At 41.5% G+C, this 26,264-nt stretch overlaps 1 protein-coding gene across 2 annotated transcripts in view; it reads left to right on the forward strand.

The window, feature by feature from the left end:
• The window catches only part of mid2 (midline 2), a 236,414-nt gene that overhangs the window by 142,588 nt on the left and 67,562 nt on the right, over positions 1 to 26,264 (forward strand). For both annotated transcript variants that reach the window (XM_062044400.1, XM_062044401.1), the window contains one exon: positions 24,763 to 24,870. In XM_062044400.1, coding sequence (XP_061900384.1) covers positions 24,763 to 24,870 — 108 coding nt within the window. The remainder of the gene's footprint in view (positions 1 to 24,762; positions 24,871 to 26,264) is intronic.

Consider the following 26,264-nt stretch of genomic DNA (forward strand, 5'->3'; position numbering starts at 1 on the left):
ACGTAAATAAGACCGCCCACAAAACGGCACATCTTGAAGCGACTGTCAGAAAGCGGCTTGAAGATGGTCTGTAAAACATGATCTATCCAACATTTTGACCAAAGAACCACCATTACATGTTATGTAGACCACGAGGAAGTGTTTTAAATTTTGAAAAATAATAATAATACGACTCCGAATGGATGGATGGATGACCCCATTAATGCGCCCTATAATACGGTGCACCTTTTGTATGACAATAGACCTGACTAGACCCGCTCATTGGCAGTGCGCCTTATAATCCGGTGTGCCCTATGGTTGTTGATGTAGATGATCTATATCTGCTGTACAGATTTACTTCAGAAAAGATAAGTATGGCATACTTCTTTTCTTGCTTTATTTGTATATGACTTTGTTAAATGTATCACAGCTGTTTATTTTATGGAGGAAAGTAGTTAATCATAGAACTGGCACCAAATGTTATTAATACGTCATGATTTTGAATGGAGAATTGTTTCGAATCCAGAATCGATTCTGAATCGAATCGTTACCACCATAATAAAGGGGATTGGGGCGCCACATCTGCGGTCCCTACCAAGGTTTGTTGTTGTTCCTGTTGGGTTGAGTTTGTTTCTTGCCCTGATGTGGGATCTGATCCGAGGATGTTGTTGTGGCTTGTGCAGCCCTTTGAGACATTAGTGATTAAGAGCTATATAAGTCAACATTGATTGATTGAATAAACTCAATAACTTTGCCGGCATCGATAAATTGCAGTGTTCTTGTGTGTGTTTGTTTTCTTCGTCTTTTGCTTCCAAACCGGGTGCAAGAGGTTTCATTCTGCATTGTTCTCAGCACCTGAGTGCTTTCGTTCACGTTCGACAGTTTTTCCACCTTGGGGAAACAAAATGCACTTCTAGATATTCACTATTTATATAAGTGCAATTTTTGCTCACAGAGATTGAGAGTCCAATTTATTCTTGTTGTCTGCTTACTTCATTAGAATGATTAAAATCTTGATCTTTCAATAACAAGGGTAAAAATATTAATGAGAAATGGCAGTGTATTGCATTTGAAAGGTCTTACTTACATTATTATTATTATTTAAATAACATTAGTGCTCTATATGGTCTAAATAACAATAACATCATTTATTGGCCAAATTTTGTAGGACAATACATCGTCCAGGAAAATTTGGAACCATCCATCCGTTTGTAGCCCCAATCCTAACTATTGCATAAACAAACTAATTTACAATTATTTGGAATTGTTGTTGTTGTTTTTCTTTTAATTTACACAATTGCAATTATTTTATGTTTTTGTTCGTATTTTAAGTTACTGTATTTTCCGGACCATAGGGCGCACCGGACTATAAGGCGCACTCCCGATTAATGGTCTATTTTTGATCTTATTTTCATATATAAGGCGCACCTGATTATAGAGCCCATTAAAGGAGTCATATTTTATTTTATTTTTTTCTAAATTGAAAACACTTCCATATGGTCTACATAACATGTAATGGTGGTTCTTTGGTCAAAATGTTGCATAGATTATGTTTTACAGATCATCTTCAAGCCGTTTTCTGACAGTTGCTTCCGGATGCGCCGTTTTGTGGGCGGTCTTAATTACGTGGCTCATCTTCGGCAGCGTCTTCTCCCCGTCATCTTTGTTGAAGCGGTGTAGCGTGCAAGGACGGGAGTGGAAGAAGTGTCAAAAGATGGAGCTAACTGTTTTAATGACATTCAGACTTTACTTAAATCAATAACGGAGCAGCATCTTTTCATCCGTGGCTCACTAGTGCAATAACAACGCCGGAAATGTGTCCCGTGAAAAACCGTCCGACCGGAACTCTAATAACTAAAGTTCCTTGGGTGAATAATGTAAACTCACTATACCAGTATGTTTTAGCGCTTTCATGGCGAGTTTACTGACACATATAAGTAAGAACTTCACACTACTTTATATTAGAAATGGCAACAGTGCAGGATGAATGTCCCATAACAAGAAGATAGAGAAAAGGAAGAAGCTTATCGACTACGGCACATATGTCAGAGTCAAGGCCCGCGGGCCATATACGGCCCGCGAGAAGGTTTTTTACGGCCCTTGGGATGATCTTGATTTATTATTAGAACCGGCCCGCAGACCGCAGATCTTTTACACGCACCAAGCGGATGCCGGTCCAAGGTTCCGAAAGGGGGCGAGCGGCCCGCCGGGACGCGCCTGCCGGCCGAAGGGCTGAAGCCCGGCCGTCAGTCGCGGAGCCCGCCGTGCCACGCGCGCCAAGGGGGCGGGCCGAAACCCGGCCCCGAGGCCCTGAGACTTCTGCTTTGTTTCCCCAAACCGCGCGTCACCGCCGGGCCCGCACCACCGTCGGGCTGCAGCCCGAGCGTCGGTGGCGGAACCCGTCATGTGCCGCGCGCGCCAAGCGGAGCGGGGGGGTCAAGCGGGCCGAAACCCGCAGGCCACCCCCTCACCACGAGGCCCTGAGACTTCTGCGTTTGACCCCTACGCGCGGCCCGTCGGGACGCGCCCGCCGTCAAGCCACGAGGGCCAGCCGTCGGGTCGGCCCGCCGTGCCACGCGCGCCAAGGGGCGGGCCGAAACCAGCGGGGGGTTTCGGGCACCCAACTCGCCTCCCTCCCACGGAGGGAGGAGGGGGGTTTAATGTGAACATTACTGTGCAATCACATATTTAGAGTTTTTACTCAATTCAAGTTTAAAAGTTAAAGTTTAATATTTGTTTTCACTGCATGTTACTTCTCCTTAAACAAAGTGTTGTTTTTGATTTATAGATTTTTGCACTTTATTTTATTGTATTTCAATTTAATTATATTTTAAAAATATTTCAGTTGAGTGGATGATAGAAAATTGCTATTATAGTTTTTTTCTTTGAAGTAAATTTAGCCCACTTTTGCTAAAATAGAAAATATAGGCTACTGATGGTGCCTTGAATACCGGTTTCTTTCATTTAATGTTCATGTTATGGGGATTTTTATATAAAGGAAATTTGTCTTTTGTGTCTGTTGAAAATTAAAGATTACTGACAGAGCCATAAGAAAATATTGCTTTATTTATCTGATCATATTGGAATATATTTGTTAGGTTTTCAGTAGGTTCAATTAGGTTCACTAGACTATATGCGTCATTTAAAAATTTTTCAATGAACATTCGAACAGTCCGGCCCTCGGCTTGTAGCTAAATTTTTTATTTGGCCCTCCGTCCATTTGACTTTGACACCCCTGGACTACGGCATCGTCACAGACTACAAAGGCAGACGCGCACAAATTTTCAGCATATATGCAGATCCCAAATACAGATCAGCAGGTACCACAAGGTAAAAAAAAGTTGCTTTTGCACAATATGGCGAAACAAAACGCTAGATCAGGGGTGTCAAAGTCAAATGGACGGAGGGCCAAATAAAAAATTTAGCTACAAGCCGAGGGCCGGACTGTTCGAATGTTCATTGAAAAATTTTTAAATGACGCATATAGTCTAGTGAACCTAATTGAACCTACTGAAAACCTAACAAATATATTCCAATATGATCAGATAAATAAAGCAATATTTTCTTATGGCTCTGTCAGTAATCTTTAATTTTCAACAGACACAAAAGACAAATTTCCTTTATATAAAAATCCCCATAACATGAACATTAAATGAAAGAAACCGGTATTCAAGGCACCATCAGTAGCCTATATTTTCTATTTTAGCAAAAGTGGGCTAAATTTACTTCAAAGAAAAAAACTATAATAGCAATTTTCTATCATCCACTCAACTGAAATATTTTTAAAATATAATTAAATTGAAATACAATAAAATAAAGTGCAAAAATCTATAAATCAAAAACAACACTTTGTTTAAGGAGAAGTAACATGCAGTGAAAACAAATATTAAACTTTAACTTTTAAACTTGAATTGAGTAAAAACTCTAAATATGTGATTGCACAGTAATGTTCACATTAAACCCCCCTCCTCCCTCCGTGGGAGGGAGGCGAGTTGGGTGCCCGAAACCCCCCGCTGGTTTCGGCCCGCCCCTTGGCGCGCGTGGCACGGCGGGCTCCGCGACCCGACGGCTGGCCCTCGTGGCTTGACGGCGGGCGCGTCCCGACGGGCCGCGCGTAGGGGTCAAACGCAGAAGTCTCAGGGCCTCGTGGTGAGGGGGTGGCCTGCGGGTTTCGGCCCGCTTGACCCCCCCGCTCCGCTTGGCGCGCGCGGCACATGACGGGTTCCGCCACCGACGCTCGGGCTGCAGCCCGACGGTGGTGCGGGCCCGGCGGTGACGCGCGGTTTGGGGAAACAAAGCAGAAGTCTCAGGGCCTCGGGGCCGGGTTTCGGCCCGCCCCCTTGGCGCGCGTGGCACGGCGGGCTCCGCGACTGACGGCCGGGCTTCAGCCCTTCGGCCGGCAGGCGCGTCCCGGCGGGCCGCTCGCCCCCTTTCGGAACCTTGGACCGGCATCCGCTTGGTGCGTGTAAAAGATCTGCGGTCTGCGGGCCGGTTCTAATAATAAATCAAGATCATCCCAAGGGCCGTAAAAAACCTTCTCGCGGGCCGGATATGGCCCGCGGGCCTTGACTCTGACATATGTGCGCTAGATAATAGTCTTACCTTATACACACACCATGATAATACTCGTATGTTGAAGCACATCAAAACGGTGCAGCCTACACCTAATCTATTATGTTTGACTGCCATCTACTGGGCACACTTATTACACCATGTACCAAATAAAATTTCTTCGAGGTGGGTAAGCTCAACCAAACTTATTCCTTACACGAGGCGCACCGGGTTATAAGACGCACTGTCGAGTTTTGAGGGAAAAAAAAGATTTTAAGTGCACCTTATAGTCCAGGAAATACGGTAGTCTTAGTCGGGTCTCGAACCAGCAGATAATGTTACCAAGGCACACCTGGTAACCTTCTCGTTTTTTGTCCTTCTTATCCGGCAAATTGCCAGGATTTTTATCTCCACGTAAAAGAATAAATGTAAGCAAAAGGTGGTCCCCACAAGTCACGATCAAAAACTTGCTCCCCATTCCAAATGATAACCAGTAGGTGTGTGTGCGTGTGTGTGCAGCAATCCGGTCCGCTCGACGGGGCTCTGCAACCCTCGGGGGGAGGGGGAAAGAGGCACATCTGGCCTGAAGACCCGGCGCCCCCACCCAAACAGGGGCCCCCCATTTTGACGGCAGAATGCAATGATTGGTGTTCATAGCAGGCAATCCCCGACAGCTCCGCTTTTTGTAGTGATTGTTTACTCTCTCTCGCTTTCGGCTGCATTGTGTGTTCTTTCCGCTCTGAATAGGACGCAAACCCAGGTCGCCGATGTGAGAAGCGAGCATGCTGACTATCGAGATAAAAGCGCAGGCCGTCTCGTCCGAAGGAGATGTATTCATGAACAAAATGATGCCTTCGTCGCTTTACTCCCCATGGTATGATGGACAAGAGTGGTGTATAAAGGGAGTATGGCTAACTTGGTTTCAGGCAACCTCCTCAATAATTGGTCAAAAGGCACTCACGTGACTACGGGGCACCATGACTGCTACTAACTTTGACCTGATGCGATGGGTTTGCAGCGCCTCCTCGTTAGTTTGTTGACGTGTAAAAACGCCCTGGTGTGCAACATGGGGCTGCTCCACTCGCAAGAATTGGGGGAAGTTCTTACATCGCGTTCCCCACAACCCGGACAAAATACAAGTATAGGAAGTGAAATTTCGCCAGCAACACTGGAGAGCCACCAATTGCAACATTTAGTGCAGGCCTGGGCAATTATTTTGACTCGGGGGGCCAAATTTAGAGAAAAAAATGTGTCTGGGGGCAGGTATATCTATTTTTAGGAACACTAATACAAAACCTCACAATAATGTCTGATTGAATGCTAAAAACTTTATGACAGACCCCCTTAAAAAACGGAATGGAATTTTAATTTTTTTACTAAATGAGACACCCAGAATGTACATGAAAATAAAGAATGTGGGATTTAAAATAGGCAGCACGGTGGAACAGGGGTTAGTGCATGTGCCTCACAATCATACTTGCCAACCTTGAGACCTCCGATTTCAGGAGGTGTGTGGGGGGGCGTGGTCGGGGGGGGCGTGGTTAAGAGGGGAGGAGTATATTTACAGCTAGAATTCACCAAGTCAAGTATTTCAGATATATATATATATATATATATATATATATATTAGGGCTGCAACAACTAATCGATTAAATCGATTAAAATTGATTATAAAAATAGTTGGCGATTAATTTAGTCATTGATTTGTTGGATCTATGCTATGCGCAAGCGCAGAGGCAATTTTTTTTTTTTTTTTTTTTAAATATATATATTTTTTTTTAATAAACCTTTATTTATAAACTGCAACATGTACAAACAGCTGAGAAGCAATAATCAAAATAAGTATGGTGCCAGTATGCTGTTTTTTTTCAATAAAATACTGGAAAGGATAGAAATGTAGTTTGTCTCTTTTATCCGATTATTAATCGAAGTAATAATCAACAGATTAATCGATTATCAAATGAATCGTTAGTTGCAGCCCTAATATATATATATATATATATATATAAGAAATACTTGACTTTCAGTGAATTGTAGCTATATATATATATATTTATTTTATATATATATATATATATATATATATATATATATATATATATATATATATATATATATATATATATATATATATATATATATATATATAAGTAATACTTGAATTTCAGTGTTCATTTATTTACACAAATACACACATATAACACTCATCTACTCATTGTTGTACTTGAAAGTGCAATGCTTTGCAACCAGAAGCACAGCCTTATATACTACATACATACTAAATACACAGTAATGAAAACACAGTTGTTCTACTAACTGTACTGTGCTTGCTGCTTACTTACTAAAAAAAAAACAACAACACTTACCTTTCACTATTTAAATAGCCTTTGTTCTGCCATTTACTGGCGAGCGATCTCTGAATCCGGGAACATATCCTTCACGGATTTGTTGAAGACATCCGCAAATGAGAACGGGATGTTGCTTCCAGCTATCAGCATAGCCATCTTTGTCTCGGCATAAGTTACACCATCGGATCTCCATTTAGCAAGGTGGCCCATAATACTGGGTTGGGACACCAGTGCTGCGCTGCCAACGCTTTGTGTTTCGCTGTCCGTTCATGACTGAGTATATCCGTTCGGCCACCGTGTTCAATGGAGAAGTCTGTTCTACAAAATTTACAGGCAGCATACCCCTTCCCCTTTGAACTGTCCTGGATAAACTGAAATTCTTGTTTCCATTTGTTTTGGAACTTACAAGCGTATTTCTTCATCTTACTCGTCGTCGGCGTCGCCATGGCGTCTTCCTTGTTCTTCTGCTTCGTCTCCTTGTTGTGTGCGCAGTTGTGCACTGTCTAAAAGCCGTAGATGTTATTATAACGTGATTGGGCAGGCACGCTGTTTATATCGTGGGAAAGCGAACGTGAAAACAGGCTGATTTTCTCCGGCTGAAAATCGGGAGACTTTCGGGAGAATATTTGTCCCGGGAGGTTTTCAGGAGAGGCGCTGAATTTCGGGAGTCTCCCGGAAAATTCGGGAGGGTTGGCAAGTATGCTCACAATACGAAGGTCTTGAGTAGTCCTGAGTTCAAACCCGGGCTCGGGATGTTTCTGTGTGGAGTTTGCATGTTCTCCCCGTGACTGTGTGGGTTCCCTCCGGGTACTCCGGCTTCCTCCCACCTCCAAAAACATGCACCTGGGGATAGGTTGATCGGCAACAGTGTGTGAATGTGAGTGTGAATGTTATTTGTCTATCTGTGTTGGCCCTGCGATGAGGTGGCGACTTGTCCAGGGTGTACTCCGCCTTCTACCCCAATGCAGCTGAGATAGGCTCCAGCACCCCCCGCAACCCCAAAAGGGACAAGCGGTAGAACATGGATGGATGGATGCATTAACAATATTAACTATGAATGATAAAACACTGAATATTGACAACATATGAACATCACACCCCCTCTCAATCGACATATTTTACAATCAGGCGAGACGCAACAAAAATTCAGCAAATACAGGGAAATATGAACACGAAGCTAAAAAATCTGATATATCACTAAGCTTTAAAACTTTGTTGTAAAAATATTTTTCCGTGCCTGTCCCTGACACCTGCATTTCAGGCTGGCCGCTCTGGAAACACTCTGTGGAAACACTCTGTGGAAACGCTACCCACCCACACTGCTTGGTGCCTCATCTGAGCTGCTGTGACTTAAAATACCATAGTAACTTGTATATCATGCAAAAGTGCAGACTGCGACCATTGAAATACTTTGTATAGTTCAATACTTACGGTCATTTGAAAACATCACTGCACATCATAATGGCAGCTACAGTTTCCATCTTAATGATCTAAAATAATTATTTGGGAATGTCCAGTGGGCCAGATTGAAAAGCTTAATGTGGCAGACCTGGGCCTTAATTTGCCCAGGTCTGGTATAGTGCCAGGGGAACACACAACACAACGTCTGTGTTTTGTTTAGGAGAAAACACACAGAAGCTGATACAAATAATGACAGAAGTAATGAACAAATTAAAAAGATGGTTTGACAAAAACAGACTCTTTAAATCCCAGTAAAACTAAAATAATGCAATTCGGTAACAGTAGAAGAGAAAGTAAAACACAAAGTAATAAGTAAAATAAACCACTTTAGGGTGTAATAGTAGATGATAAAGTGAACTGGAAATCTCATAAAAAGTGGCAAGAATTACGCTGAATAAAGCAAAATATGATCTGGACTAGGGTTGTACAGTATACCGGTATATAAAGTATCGGGGTACTAATCAATTGAAATCGGTACTATACCACCTTTGACTATACCACCAATGTGCAAACAAGTAATAACATATTGGAGAGGAAAAATGGCAAAAACTACAATTCTACTGGTTAATAAAGAGTAAAGTAAAGTACAATATGGAGGTATTTGGGCTTCAAAACTAACAATAAAGGTGACTCTTTAAACAGGGAGGCACCGCGTTGCAAGTACTGTTTTACACCTTTCCTGCTTGTCGGCTCCCAGACCGTGGGGGAGAAATTCCCTCCAGGGCCGATGTATGGTCTGGGGTAACACCCTTCACTTCACAATGGGTCCGTAAGGCTCCGCTCTTTGGCCGGAATGACGGTCACTTTATTTATAATTTCCACAAGGCAGAACCGGACATCCACCATGCTATTGACACTCCTGCACATGCTAGCGCTACCTCTCCTAACTTGCCCACTCACTCACTCATGTCACTCAGCCCACATACTGCCATTCTTAAAGGGGCACACACACACACACATATGCTACTCTCACAACAGCTGCTTTAAAACACACTTCGCCAAATGTGGCGATTATTATTACCACATTTGCTTCAAACTTAGGTAAACATTTAAATAATGAACATTCAGATCTGCACAAGAAGTTATAAAGAGTGACAGGTGATAACGTAGTTGTTACACCCGTCCTACTGTTCGGTCCGGTGCAGACCGTAGCGAGGAGCACAGGGAAGACGTTCCCTTCAGGGTCGATGCCATTTCAATACCTTTTAATTTATATTTTAACCTTGTAAAATTGTGCCTCTGTTAAAATAAAGCCAATATGGAAATGTTTCGTATTTCCCTTTATTTGGAAAAGTATCAAAAAGTATCGATGTATATTTTGGTACCGGTACTAAACTATTGGTATCGGGACAACCCTAATCTGGACCAAAAATCACACCATATTCTCTACTGCTCGCTAGTGTCACCATATCTGAGTTATTGTGCAGACATATGGGGAAATAAGTACTAAAGTACACTTCTTCACTTAGCATGTTACAAAAAGAAAGATGAGTTGTAATAATACATAAAGTGTGATACATACAGTGATTACATTGGAGGCAGACACCACAGTTGACAAACTTTGCACAAAAGTCATGATTTCTCCGTGATTGTCGGTCCAAAGCTAATGAAGATTCCACAAAATTCCACTTTGATTGAAAAAAAAGCATGTTTTATTGCACGTTTATGAGTTGGAGTATGTTTGGAACTATAAATAAACACATTATTTTGATTTATTTTGTCAGAAAAACTAACGTCAGAAATTGCATGCCGCACACGTCCTTGGTAGCAGTCATGGTGTCACCTCCCCTTTGTTGCAAGTCTCTAGTTTTGTTTGTCGTAATATGTGCTTAAATGTGCTTTGCTCAAGGTTTTTTCCAGGTCTCAAACTGAGCCCTGAAAACAAATGTTGTACTTTTTAAGTGCAATGACAATAAAGTGTCATTCCATAATTAGAAAATATGTCAATGGCACAATGATTTAAGACAGTGTCTTGTGTGGAAGGGACTTCACTTCAAATCCAGTGTAGAGCATGTCTTTTATGCAAGTCTTTTTTATATTTGTATTGATTCAATTTGTGATGGAAGGAAAATCCCTTTACTCTTGGAAAATGTCCCATTTTGTGACATGCAAATGTTGACAGGTGTGTTCCAAGGTAGCAGGTCAATTTAAATGTTCCCCGCCATTTTTGCACCTCCCTCAAGTCCTTCCTCTTTGAAACGTCCCTGTTGAATGCTAGCTAAAATATCGATAGGAGCAATATGTGTTGGTATTAATGGGAATGGGGTCACCTTGAAAGGCGTGTAGGAACAAAGAGCCAGGCTCGTTGATATTATAAGAAGGTTGCTCCATCACAAGGATGAATGATGGGATTGTTTGGTAAAACAGTGAGGTGAGGAGGGCAAAAAGAGAGAGGGAGCGCATCGCACAAAGAGATTTAGGTTGAGTGACGTGTGCGAGGTAAAAAACGAGGCGCTTTGAAGACCGACCTGGATTCCCGTCTACTTGTTTGCATCATCCTTTATTTGTTCAGAAGATACCAACACTCTTCTAATGTGTCAGCACACACAGAAGCAGCTTCCTCTCAATCCGCGCTTTTATGTCACTCTCTGTCAGGATTTGTTGACTTTTGTGTGTCTAATCTTCTGGGGCTGTCACAATTTGATATTCAGTGTATTAATTGTTGCTAATTTAACAAATGTTGTGTATTTCCCAAGAGCCAAAAAGGGCTCTTGCTGCACATGCATTCATGGGAAGGTTGGACCAAAAATGTGTTTTGTGCAAAAACATGATAGGAAGTGCGCCAGGAAATACTCATTATGTATTCTATTGTATGTAAAAAGCTTTTGTCAGTGAAATGTATCCATCTCCTGAAAATGGTGTGGATTTTGCTTTTTCTACTGAACTACCACTGCACTATTCTCAGCGTCTCATTTGGAAGCTAGTTAGAAACAACCTTCACTTGTGTTTGCATATTCCTGACGGCGGTTTTGTCACCTTGTGTGCATGTGGATGGGAACTCGTCCACAAGAAAATAAATAGATGATGGAATAAAATAAGTGTTTGTCTCACAATGGAGAATGTTTATACTCTGAAAGCAGCAAGAGAACTGTACTAACTAGACAGGCGCAGATCTCCACCATGCCCTATTTCCCAAAAGTTAAAAAAAAAAAAGTATTGAACCCAGACGGTAATCCAGATCAGCCCCAAAATGTAATAAATTGTTCCTTACTAAATGCAATCACTTGTTCCTTATCCAATTTCATGACACAACCTGCTACCTGAACCTTGTGGACATAAAAGAAAAATGTACAAGCACCATATAAAAAATTCAAAATTACACCCAATTAAATCCATTACAAAGCCAGATGGGAAAAATGCAAAACACTCTCCACACTTATCAATTTTTGGCGCATTGTAGCTGCTTGATATTTCTGATTGATTACAAAATTTTAAGAATGCCCATCCATCAATTTTCTACCGCTTGTCCCTGTGTTGGGATCGCGGGGGGTGCTGGAGCCTATCTCAGCTGCATTCGGGCGGAAGGCGGGGTACACCCTGGACAAGTCGCCACCTGATCGCAGGGCCAACACAGATAGACAGACAACATTCACACTCACATTCACACACTAGGGCCAATTTAGTGCTGCCAATCAATCTATCCCCAGGTGCATGTTTTTGGCGGTGGGAGGAAGCCGGAGTACCCGGAGGGAACCCACGCAGTCACAGGGAGAACATGTAAACTCCACACAGAAAGATCCCGGGCCCGGGTTTGAACTCAGGACTTCTCAGGACCTTCGTATTGTGAGGCACATGCACTAACCCCTGTTTCACCGTGCTGCCCCCTATATATATATATATATATATATATATATATATATATATATATATATATATATATATATATACGTATATATATATATATATGTATATATTTATATACTGTATATATATATATATATATGTATATATATACATATATACACACACATATATATATATATACGTGTATATATACATATATGTGTATATATATACACACATATATATACATATATATACACACACACATATATATATATATATATATATATATATATATATATATATATATATATATATATATATATATATATATATATATATATATATATATATGTGTATATATACATATATATATATATATATATATATATATATATATATATATATATATATATATATATATATATATATATACGTGTATATATACATATATGTGTATATATATATACACACATATATATACATATATACACACACACATATATATATATATATATATATATATATATATATATATATATATATATATATATATATATATATATATATATATATATATATATATATATATATATATATATATATATATATATATAATTTTTTTTTTTTGTTAAAGTTAAAGTACCAATGATTGTCACACACACACTAGGTGTGGTGAAATGTACACATATATATATATATATATATATATATATATATATATATATATATATATATATATATATATATATATATATATATATATATATATATATATATATATGCATCATTACATTTCAGGTACAATTTATCTGTCGTCAACAGATTGTTTCAGAAACACAACAAACCAAGAGAATAGACAATATTCTGGTGAACAATCTCTGTCAGCCAATCAAAACCAGTGAAATGTAAAAAGAGTGAATCCAAGTCATTACTGCAGATAATCTCAACCCCATGATGTGATGGATTGGAACCATATTTGACGTGATCGACTTTTTTATTTCACGAACAGATGATATATTAGGATCACATTGACTTGTTCCATATTATTCTGCTGAAAATTATGTGGGTTTTTTATCGTATGATCCAACATAGATGAGTTATGTTTTGACAAGGTGTGTGACATGTCATTAAAGGCCTACTGAAATGAATTGTTTTTATTTAAACGGGGATAGCAGATCCATTCTATGTGTCATACTTGATCATTTCGAGATATTGCCATATTTTTGCTGAAAGGATTTAGTAGAGAACATCGACGATAAAGTGCGCAACTTTTGGTCGCTGATAAAAAAAAGCCTTGCCTGTACCGTAAGTAGCGTGACGTCGCAGGTTGAAAGGCTCCTCACATTTCCCCATTGTTTACACCAGCAGCGAGAGCGATTCGGACCGAGAAAGCCACGATTACCCCATTAATTTGAGCGAGGATGAAAGTTTTGTGGATGAGGAACGTGAGAGTGAAGGACTAGAGTGCAGTGCAGGACGTATCTTTTTTCACTCTGACCGTAACTTAGGTACAAGGGCTCATTGGATTCCACACTTTCTCCTTTTTCCATTGTGGATCACGGATTTGTATTTTAAACCTCCTCGGATACTATATCCTCTTGAAAATGAGAGTCGAGAACGCGAAATGGACATTCACAGTGACTTTTATCGCCACGACAATACATCGGCGAAGCACTTTAGCTACGGAGCTAACGTGATAGCATCGGGCTTAACTGCAGATAGAAACAAAAGAAATAAACCCCTGACTGGAAGGATACACAGAAAATCAACAACACTATTAAACCATGGACCTGTAACTATACGGTTAATGCTTTCCAGCCTGGCGAAGCTTAACAATGCTATTGCTAACGACGCCATTGAAGCTAATTTAGCTACGGGACCTCACAGAGCTATGCTAAAAACATTAGCTATCCACCTACGCCAGCCAGCCCTCATCTGCTCATCAACACCCATGCTCACCTGCGTTCCAGCGATCGACGGAGCGACGAAGGACTTCACCAGATCATGATGCGGTCGGCGGCTAGCGTCGGATAGCGCGTCTGCTATCCAAGTCAAAGTCCTCCTGGTTGTGTTGCTGCAGTCAGACGCTAATACACCGATCCAACCTACAGCTTTCTTCTTTGCAGTCTTCATTGTTCATTAAACAAATTGCAAAAGATTCACCAACACAGATGTCCAGAATACTGTGGAATTTTGCGATGAAAACAGAGCTTTTTGTATTGGATACAATGGTGTCCGAATACTTCCGTTTCAACCTTTGACGTCACGCGCATACGTCATCATACATAGACGTTTTCAACCGGAAGTTTCGCGGGAAATTTTAAATTGCACTTTATAAGTTAACCCGGCCGTATTGGCATGTGTTGCAATGTTAAGATTTCATCATTGATATATAAACTATCAGACTGCGTGGTCGGTAGTAGTGGGTTTCAGTCGGCCTTTAAGGAACACTTACAGAGTCACAGGTTGCCTGACACTTTCTTCTTTTTCAAGTAACATTAATGATTGCCCTAAAAACAATAACTAATTGTTCTTAGAGCACAAGTCATAGTACTACTTACAATCGTTTTAAACTTAGTAAAATCCATCCCTCCATTTTTTACCGCTTGTCCCTCTGGGTGGCTGGAGTCCCAGATGCACTGTTGGATACATATTATGGTGCTGTGATGAACCAAAAGCCTTCATTTGCAGTTTGATTCCAGTTTGTTATAAATAATTAATGAACAGCTTTGTATTAAAGTGGAACATGCTCACAAATCTGTTTAACGAACATTGTATTTGGTTGCATTGTTGAAGAATTGAATATTCTTTACACTCTTACACATTTATAAGTGAAATTATTGTGTTTCAGTGCAAAATGAGAACATTTCCTGAATAATAATATCCTGTCATTTTATAAATTAGGTCAGTCCGAATTAAGCTGCAGTGTTTTTTGTTTGTTTTTTCAGGTTTCCATTTCTTTATATTTCAAACTACACAATTACGTTATGTGAAAATTAGGCTTTATTTTTTTAGATTTTTATCAGTTCAGTTCAGTTCAGTTTCAGTTTATTTCGAGAAAAAAAAAAAAAAAAAAAAAGGGTTAAAGATGTTCATCTTAATCAGGGGTCCCCAAACTACGGCCCGCGGGCCGCATCCGGCCCGCCAGCGTCCAAAATCAGGCCCGCGGGAAGTCCCAAGTATAAAAAATAAAATTAAAATAAATAAATACAAAAAAAAAAATATATATATATATATATATATATATATATATATATATATATATATATATATATATATATATATATATATATATATATATATATATATATATATATATATCCATCCATCCATCCATCCATCTTCTTCCGCTTATCATATATATATATATATATATATATATATATATATATATATATATATATATATATATATATCCATCCATCCATCCATCCATCCATCCATCTTCTTCCGCTTATCCGAGGTCGGGTCGCGAGGGCAGCAGCTTAAGCAGGGAAGCCCAGACTTCCCTCTCCCCAGCCTCTTCGTCCAGCTCCTCCCGGGGGATCCCGAGGCGTTCCCAGGCCAGCCGGGAGACATAGTCTTCCCAACGTGTCCTGGGTCTTCCCCGTGGCCTCCTACCGGTCGGACGTGCCCTAAACACCTCCCTAGGGAGGCATTCGGGTGGCATCCTGACCAGATGCCCGAACCACCTCATCTGGCTCCTCTCGATGTGGAGGAGCAGCGGCTTTACTTTGAGCTACCCCCGGATGGCAGAGCTTCTCACCCTATCTCTAAGGGAGAGCCCCGCCACCCGGCGGAGGAAACTCATTTCGGCCGCTTGTACCCGTGATCTTGTCCTTTCGGTCATAACCCAAAGCTCATGACCATAGGTGAGGATGAGAAGGTAGATCGACCGGTAAATTGAGAGCTTTGTCTTCCGGCTCAGCTCCTTCTTCACCACAACGGATCGATACAGCGTCCGCATTACTGAAGACGCCGCACCGATCCGCCTGTCGATCTCACGATCCACTCTTCCCTCACTCGTGAACAAGACTCCGAGGTACTTGAACTCCTCCACTTGGGGCAGGGTCTCCTCCGCAACCCGGAGATGGCACTCCACCCTTGTCCGGGCGAGAACCATGGATTCGGACTTGGAGGTGCTGATTCTCATCCCAGTCGCTTCACACTCAGCTGCGAACCGATCCAGCGAGAACTGAAGATCCTGGCCAGATGAAGCCATCAGGACCACATCATCTGCAAAAAGCAGGGACCTAATCCTGCAGCCACCAAACCAGATCCCCTCAACGCCTTGACTGCGCCTAGAAATTCTGTCCATAAAAGTTATGAACAGAATCGGTGACAAAGGGCAGCCTTGGCGGAGTCCAACCCTCACTGGAAACGTGTCCGACTTACTGCGGGCAATGCGGACCAAACTCTGGCACTGATCATACAGGGAGCGGACCGCCACAATCAGACAGTCCGATACCCCATACTCTCTGAGCACTCCCTACAGGACTTCCCGAGGGACACGGTCGAATGCCTTCTCCAAGTCCACAAAACACATGTAGACTGGTTGGGCAAACTCCCATGCACCCTCAAGGACCCTGCCGAGAGTATAGAGCTGGTCCACAGTTCCACGACCAAGACGAAAACCACACTGTTCCTCCTGAATCCGAGGTTCGACTATCCGGCGTAGCCTCCTCTCCAGCACACCTGAATAGACCTTACCGGGAAGGCTGAGGAGTGTGATCCCACGATAGTTAGAACACACCCTCCGGTTCCCCTTCTTAAAGAGAGGAACCACCACCCCGGTCTGCCAATCCAGAGGTACCGCCCCCGATGTCCACGCGATGCTGCAGAGTCTTGTCAACCAAGACAGCCCCACAGCATCCAGAGCCTTAAGGAACTCCGGGCGGATCTCATCCACCCCCGGGGCCTTGCCACCGAGGAGCTTTTTAACTACCTCAGCAACCTCAGCCCCAGAAATAGGAGAGCCCACCACAGATTCCCCAGGCACTGCTTCCTCATAGGAAGACGTGTTGGTGGGATTGAGGAGGTCTTCGAAGTATTCCCTCCACCGATCCACAACATCCGCAGTCGAGGTCAGCAGAACACCATCCTCCCCATACACCGTGTTGATAGTGCACTGCTTCCCCTTCCTGAGGCGGCGGATGGTGGTCCAGAATCGCTTCGAAGCCGTCCGGAAGTCGTTTTCCATGGCTTCCCCGAACTCCTCCCATGTCCGAGTTTTTGCCCCCGCGACCGCCGAAGCCGCACACCGCTTGGCCTGTCGGTACCTGTCCGCTGCCTCAGGAGTCCTATGAGCCAAAAGAACCCGATAGGACTCCTTCTTCAGCTTGACGGCATCCCTCACCGCCGGTGTCCACCTACGAAGGGGTTCTAGGATTACCGCCACGACAGGCACCAACTACCTTGTGGCCACAGCTCCAATCAGCCGCCTCGACAATAGAGGCGCGGAACATGGTCCATTCGGACTCAATGTCCAGCACCTCCCTCGTGGCATGTTCAAAGTTCTTCCGGAGGTGGGAATTGAAACTCTCTCTGACAGGAGACTCTGCCAGACGTTCCCAGCAAACCCTCACAATGCGTTTGGGCCCGCCAGGTCTGTCCGGCATCCTCCCCCACCATCGCAGCCAACTCACCACCAGGTGGTGATCGGTAGAAAGCTCCGCCCTTCTCTTCACCCGAGTGTCCAAAACATGAGGCCGCAAATCCGACGACACAACTACAAAGTCGATCATGGAACTGCGGCCTAGGGTGTCCTGGTGCAAAGTGCACATATGGACACCCTTATGTTTGAACATGGTGTTCGTTATGGACAATCTGTGACGGGCACAAAAGTCCAATAACAAAACACCGCTCGGGTTCAGATCCGGGCAGCCATTCTTCCCAATCACGCCTCTCCAGGTTTCACTGTTGCTGCCAACATGAGCGTTGAAGTCCCCCAGTAGAACGAGGGAATCACCCGGGGGAGCACTCTCAAGTACTCCCTCGAGTGAATCCAAAAAGGGTGGGTACTCTGAGCTGCGGTTTGGCGCGTAAGCACAAACCACGTCAGGACCCGTTCCCCCACCCGAAGGCGAAGGGAAGCTACCCTCTCGTCCACCGGGTTGAACTCCAACATGCAGGCTCTGAGCCGGGGGGCAACAATAATTGCCACCCCAGCCCGTCGCCTCTCACTGCCGGCAACGCCAGAGTAGAAGAGAGTCCAGCCCCTCTCGAGAGAACTGGTTCCAGAGCCCTTGCTGTGCGTCGAAGTGAGTCCGACTATGTCTAGTCGGAACTTCTCCACCTCGCGCACTAGCTCAGGCTCCTTCCCCCCCAGCGAGGTGACGTTCCACGTCCCAAGAGCTAGCTTCTGTAGCCGAGGATCGGACCGCCAAGTGCCCTGCCTTCGGCTGCCGCCCAGCTCACATCGCACCCGACCTCTATGACCCCTGCTATGGGTGGTGAGCCCATTGGAGGGGTAACCCACGTTGCCTCTTCGGGCTGTGCCCAGCCGGGCCCCATGGGGACAGGCCCGGCCACCAGGCGCTCGCCATCGTGCCCCACCTCCGGGCCTGGCTCCAGAGGGGGGCCCAGGTGACCCGCGTCCGGGCGAGGGAAATCTGGGTCCATAGTTTTTATTTTTCATTGAGGTCTTCGAGCTGCTCTTTGTCTGATCCCTCACCTAGGACCAGTTTGTCTTGGGAGACCCTACCAGGGGGCATAAAGCCCCCGGACAACATAGCTCCTAGGATCATTGGGACACGCAAACTCCTCTACCACGGTAAGGTGGCAGCTCAGAAAGGAGTATATATATATATATATATATATATATATATATATATATATTATATATATATAATATATATTATATATATATATAATATATATTTAATATATACAGTATATATAATATATATTTAATATATACAGTATATAATATATACACTACCGTTCAAAAGTCTGGGGTCACCCAAACAATTTTGTGGAATAGCCTTCATTTCTAAGAACAAGAATAGACTGTCGAGTTTCAGATGAAAGTTCTCTTTTTCTGGCCATTTTGAGCGTTTAATTGACCCCACAAATGTGATGCTCCAAAAACTCAATCTGCTTAAAGGAAGGTCAGTTTTGTAGCTTCTGTAACGAGCTAAACTGTTTTCAGATGTGTGAACATGATTGCACAAGGGTTTTCTAATCATCAATTAGCCTTCTGAGCCAATGAGCAAACACATTGTACCATTAGAACACTGGAGTGATAGTTGCTGGAAATGGGCCTCTATACACCTATGTAGATATTGCACCAAAAACCAGACATTTGCAGCTAGAATAGTCATTTACCACATTAGCAATGTATAGAGTGTATTTCTTTAAAGTTAAGACTAGTTTAAAGTTATCTTCATTGAAAAGTACAGTGCTTTTCCTTCAAAAATAAGGACATTTCAATGTGTGCTTGGTTTGATTTATTTGGTTAATCCATTCCATAATTTAAATCCACATACAGATATGCTAAATGTTTTAAGTGATGTACGAGCATACAAATATTTTGAATGAGATTTTCCTCTAAGGTTATATTTCTCCTCTTTTGTTGAGAAGAATCGTTGTACATTCTTGGGTAGCAGGTTATGGTTTGCTTTATACATAATTTTAGCTGTTTGCAAATGCACCAAATCGTTGAATTTCAATATCTGTTTTTTTAATAAATAAAGGGTTTGTATGTTCTCTATATCCAACATTATGTATTATTCTAACTCAGGGGTGTCAAACTCATTTTAGCTCAGGGGCCGCATGGAGGAAAATCTATTCCCACGTGGGCCGGAGGGGTAAAACCATGGCATAATAACTTAAAAATACAACTATAACAACTTCAGATTGTTTTCTTTGTTTTACTTTGGCCCAAAATAGAACAAGGACATTCGGAAAATGTACATATCACCAATAATCCTCTTGAAAAAACACTTCAAGTTAGTCAAAAATTCTGAGGAAAAACATTGGTGCAGTTTCAAAAACACCATTAAGAACACAATGAAATTAGACTTAAGCTCAGTGTTTCTACAAACCAATTAAACTTTAAGTCGCAGCCCATCTATGATTGAACAAAAACAAAATGAAGCATACATAAAAATGCTTCTATGTGTTAACTACCTCATTTGTCATTCCCATTGTTGACTTTCTTTAAATTTGCACAGAAGAAAATAATTTTCACAGAACTATATCAATCGTGCAGTGTCTCATCCTACGGAGCCCCTAAAGGGACATAGATGTTTTGCGAGATTTAGCAATACTTTTTGCGAGATCTCGCAAAATGTCAGTGAACCGGAAGTAAAACAGACACAGCGATGGAGGAGCGGGAGCATGCGGGAGCCTACCCATCATCTGTGCTCTGTTGTGGGACCATTATACGATTTGATGCCTTTATATCTTAGGCCAGGGGTGCTCATTACGTTGATCGCGATCTACCAGTCGATCGCAGCCAGGCATTAAAAAAATAGTCCTAAAAATGAGCGATCATAAATCTTCACTATGACGTCACTTTCGTTACTTGATTGACATTCACGGCACCCGAGGGTCTTTTGAGATGACGCTGCTGCCAGCTCATTATTAAGAAAAAATTACCGACAGGAAGGCGAGAAACTCTTTTTATTTCAACAGACTGGCGCCGTACCTGTCGTCAAAACTCCAAAGACCGACTGCACAGTTGCACAATAAAAGCTCTGCTTCATGCTGCCTGCGCTAACAAAATAAGAGTCTCAGAAAGCTGGCGTGCACAAGCTAGCAAGCTACGGAGTTTGCCGCCAATGTATTTCTTGTAAAGTGTATACAAAGGAGTACGGAAGCTGGACAAATAAGATGCCAAAAACCAACCACTTCCATGTGGTATTGGACAGAAAGGAGGACTTTTTTTTCTCCTCCATTTGAATATGCGGACGTTATCAGCACCACTGTCTGATTCCTATCAATGCAATTCATCAGAATCAGGTAATACACCAACTTATATTCTTGTCTTCATGAAAGAAAGAAATATATATGTGTTAAACATGCTTGCATTATCTTTAAACACATTTAACTTGTTAACAATATTAACTCTTTGTTAAACATGCTTGTATTATCTTTAAACACCTTTAACTTGTTAACAATATTAACTATGTGTTAAACATGCTTGTATTATCATCAAACACCTTTAACTTGTTAACATTATTAACTATTTGTGTTAAACATGCTTGCATTATCTTTAAACACCTTTAACTTGTTAACAATATTAACTATATGTATTAAACATTCTTGTATTGTCATTAAACACCTTTAATTTATTAACAATATTAGCTATATGTGTTAAACATGCTTGCATTATCATTAAACACCTTTAACTTGTTAACAAAAACATATATTTCATAAATAAGTAAATATAAATTATATATATGAATGAGGTAGATGCCCGCGACTTGATCAATTGAAAAGGAGCTCGCCTGCAGAAAAAGTGTGAGCACCCCTGTCTTAGGCCAATACTAAAATAGAAATCAATAAACTTCTCCCACGGATGATGGGTAGGCTCCTCCATCGCTTTGTCGGTTTCATCTCCGGTTCACCACAGATGTGTCTGTTTTACTTCCGGTTCACTGACATAGGAATAAAACCTTTTGCGAGATCTCGCAACACATTTTTTTCCCTCCATGTCCCTTTAGGGGCTCCGTAATCATCCAGCATTTTAAGTGAGGTTACCAATTGTTAATTTTACTCCTGTTTCTTTTACATTGGATCAAGGGGGAGGAGTCGCAGCCACTCTTTACCGCTTGGTATACTTGTTCGCCCCGATATAAACAATTTGCTTGCCTAACAGAATTGCTATTGTGACATCCAATGGACACTTTTAGAACAGCAGTTTCTGTAATTTAAAAATGCAGCTCAATCCCACACTTAGCAAACTCATCTCCCGGGCCGGATTGAACCTGTTCGCGGGCCTGATCCGGCCCTCGGGCCGTACGTTTGACACCCCTGTTCTAACTGATCTTTTTTGTAACACCGTAAGTGAATGAAGCGCACATTTGTAGTTGTTTCCCCATATAGAGCATATGAAGGGATTTTTGGTCTAGAACATGTTTTGCTTTATTCATTATTGACGTATTTCTTGCTACTTTATGTTGTATATTTTTTACATGAGATTTACAATTTATTTTATCATCTATTATTACACCCAAAAATGTGTTTTCTTTTACTCTTTCAATACCTACTCTGTCTATTTTTTATCATCTATTATTACACCCAAACATGTGTTTACTTTTACCCTTTGAATATCTACTCTGTCTATTTGTATTTGTGTTTGACTTTCTCTTCTACTGTTACCAAAATAGCATTATTTTAGTTTTACTGAGATTCAAAGATAGTCTGTTCGGCCACCGCTGCTGCTCCCTTCACCTACTAGGGGGTGATCAAGGGTGATGGGTCAAATGCAGAGAATAATTTTGCCACACCTAGTGTGTGTGTGACAATCATTGGTACTTTAACTTTAACTTTAGTCAAACCTGTTATTATTTGTATTAGCTTCTGTGTGTTCTCTCCTGAACAAAATGCAGTTGTATCATCTGCAAATAATACAAACTTTAAGTCCTTTGTAACTTTACAAATGCCATTTATATATAGATTGAACAATTTTGGTCCAAGTATTGATCCCTGAGATACTCCACAAAATATTTTCAGCTCTGTGGAAGTGTGTTCACCTATCTTCACGCGTTGCTTCCTGTTGGTTAAGTAGCGTCTAATCCAGTTCAATACCAACCCTCTGATTCCATACTTTTCTAATGTGTTTATTAGGATGATGTGATTAATTGTGTCAAATGCTTTTGTTAAATCCATAAACACTGCAGCAGTATATTTTTTACTATCTATTGCATTGGTAATGTCTTCCGTTATTTCGATTAATGCCGTTGATGTTGAGATGTTGGCTCTGTATCTGTATTGGTTATCTGTGAGTGTTTCGTTTTTATCTATGAATTTGTCTAATCTGTTGTTAAACAGTTTTTCAATGATTTTAGAAAATTGTGAACATTTTCTCTAAGGGCACAACCAAGATCAATTTGTTCTTATTTTATACAATCATCAGAGGGGACTGCACTTTTTTTTTAAATGTTGCCTATCGTTCACAATCAACATGAAAGACATGAAGACGGATGTTTTTTTGTTTTGTTTTTTAATGCATGCTGAATATTACATAAATGATCAAAAGTCTGCTTAAAATGGAGCATATGGGTGCCATTTAATTCTGCCTATAGAGCCTCTAAAAATACATCCACACACCTCCATTAAGGTTTTATATACATGATGTAAATATATATGTAATGTAATATTGGGCACATTTATAATAACATTTAATATTTACGTATGTTGATCATTTTAAGCATACACAGCACATTAATTTCAAAAACGCATCACGTTTGCTTTTTTTCTTCAACATCACTGATTATTGCTCACTTCGACTTCCTGAGAGCCAACAAACATAATAAAACATCACTTACTGTACAAGGTCTGCTGTCATTAAGATGCAGACTACTGGGATGTTCATATATTCCCATTTATGTGACGCTCGGGTCGCATGACTGTGATTACTGGCGTGTTCCCAAGATGCAGAAGACCGAGGAAGTAATAACTATTTAATGTAATGATAAAGACAAACAAAAGAGTATCGTTTAGAAGGGCACTGAAGCATAGCTATACAAAAAACGAAACTAAAATTGACAGGTTGAAAAACAACAAAACAGAATGCTGGAACACAGCAAAACTCACTGCAGGAAGAATGAGCGTCTACATGAATGACTATCCATTCCAAACAAAGAATGGTAGCTCACACTCAACTTAAATAGAGCTGATTGCTAACAGAAAACAGGTGCGTGGATCAGTGCTCAGAGAAAGATGTGTGAAGCGGTCACGAAAAAACACCAACACACAACACTGGTGTAACCAGCCGTGACAATTTAGGTGAAAAATGTGTCATAACACGGGCGACTAAACGGGGTGGAGGAACAAGCACTTTTCATGTCTTTCTCGCCAGTTCGGTATTAAATGGCTGTCAAAGTGTCCCAACTTGTCAGATTATATTCTCAGTCATCTACTTTCCAGGTGAGAGGCGTGATTTATGATCTACAATAAACCTCCAAAGAACAGGGAAGCGAGGAACTAGCAGACCACTCGATGATGACAACGTAGGGACACACGGATGTGATCACAGCACCGCTATAAATAGTTTGCCTACGTTAGCGCTTATGATAACAATATCATTAATACTTGTTAATATTACATTTTAATTCAATTTACGAAATGTAAACAAAGTACTGTTGGCGCTTTTTCAATGGTTGTTTGTCTGATTTTATGGCCAAAATAGTGGAGCTCCCATTTGCTACACTGTAAGCGGACTTCTATTTATGTTTATTTCATATTTACAATGCATTTTAAAAAATCCATCCGTCATCATGTATTCATGTATCTGTCATAATGATTGTGAACGATAGGCAAAATTCCAAATACATTGCATTTCCCCTTTAGCAATTGATGCATAATGCACAGTAATTAAGAGCACATTCAGAAACATTATTGTGTTTAGTGTGATTTAAGGCACATTCTTTCAAAGTTGATGATGTTTACATCGGTGCTTCTTCTCCAGGTGAACACCGCCATGCACGAAGCCAAACTAGTCGAGGAGTGTGACGAGCTGGTAGAGATCATCCGCCAGAGGAAGCAGGTCATCGCTGTGAAAATCAAGGAGTCCAAGGTAAAAGATTGCAGGGACACTTTTTTTTGTAAATTTGCAGGATGGCCAATCTTGGTCAAAAACAGAGGTAGAACACGCCAACATGGTGCTTTAATTATTGAGATGTACTTCAAGTCGTTCCTGTGATCACATATGTTGACGAATGGATGAAAAAGAAATAGGTAAACGGAGGGCAGGAGTAGGCTGGGCTAAAAGGAGGAGAAAGGGCAATGATTTATTTATTCCATAATGACACAACAAGTGGGCTAACAGTTTTCACCGTCTGGCATGACTGATGGCACGTTAAGACGATTGATTTGAACGGCTACAATCAACTACAAATGATGTATGACCCTCAGACACCGTTGCACAAGTCATTATGCTGCAACAATATCGCTAGTCAGTTAACTGAGGAGTCTCCTATAGCTATTGGCATTAAAAGTGTGGCTGTAGGCAACCTCCTGATGTTTGTATTTCTTTTTTTTTTCTGTACCTCTGCGTTGAGCAGTTTGCTCCTTACCGCTTTTACAACATTGCTGTTTTGTGCAATGAACTTGTTATTGTGTAAAAGTACCATATTCATTTGCACTTTCTGTGTGATTAAGGTGAATAAATGCCCTGGTTCTATTGACATGGCATTTACGGTAGATATAATTCATTATTTCTGGCCAGGGATTTCATAAGTGGGGGAGACATAACTGACTTGGTTACAGACACATGTTTATTGAGAAATATGCCGCGACGCCGAGAGGGACAGGCGGTAGAACATTGATGGATGGTTGAATGGGAATCAAATTGTTTAATAATTGAATATTCATACGAACATACGGTCCCACACGAATACACACATACAGTAGATACATACACACTCACGGTACATACATCCACACGCACATTCACTGTACAAACATACATATACACCTTCTGTACATATACATTAACTGTACAAACATACATATACACATACTGTACATATACATTCACTGTACAAACAAACATATACACACTGTGCAAGAAGGGGAACCGGAGGGTTTGTTCCAACTATCGTGGGATCACACTCCTCAGTCTATTCAGGTGTACTGGAGTGGAGGCTATGATAGTCGAACCTCGAATCCAGGAGGAACAGTGTGGTTTTCGTCCTGGTCGTGGAACGGTACACAAGCTCAATACTCTCGGCAGGGTCCTTGAGGGTGCATGGGAGTTTGCTCAACCAGTCTACATGTGCTTTGTGGACTTGAAGAAGGCATTCGACCTTGTCCCCCGTGGGGAGTGCTCAGAGAGTAAGGGGTATCGGACTGTCTGATTGTGGCGGTCCGCTCCCTGTATGATCAGTGTCAGAGCTTAGTCCGCATTGCCGGCAGTAAGTCGGACCCGTTTCCAGTGAGGGTTGGACTCAGCCAAGGCTGCCCTTTGTC

Source organism: Entelurus aequoreus, linkage group LG04 (assembly GCF_033978785.1).
Source record: "Entelurus aequoreus isolate RoL-2023_Sb linkage group LG04, RoL_Eaeq_v1.1, whole genome shotgun sequence".
NCBI lineage: Eukaryota > Metazoa > Chordata > Actinopteri > Syngnathiformes > Syngnathidae > Entelurus > Entelurus aequoreus.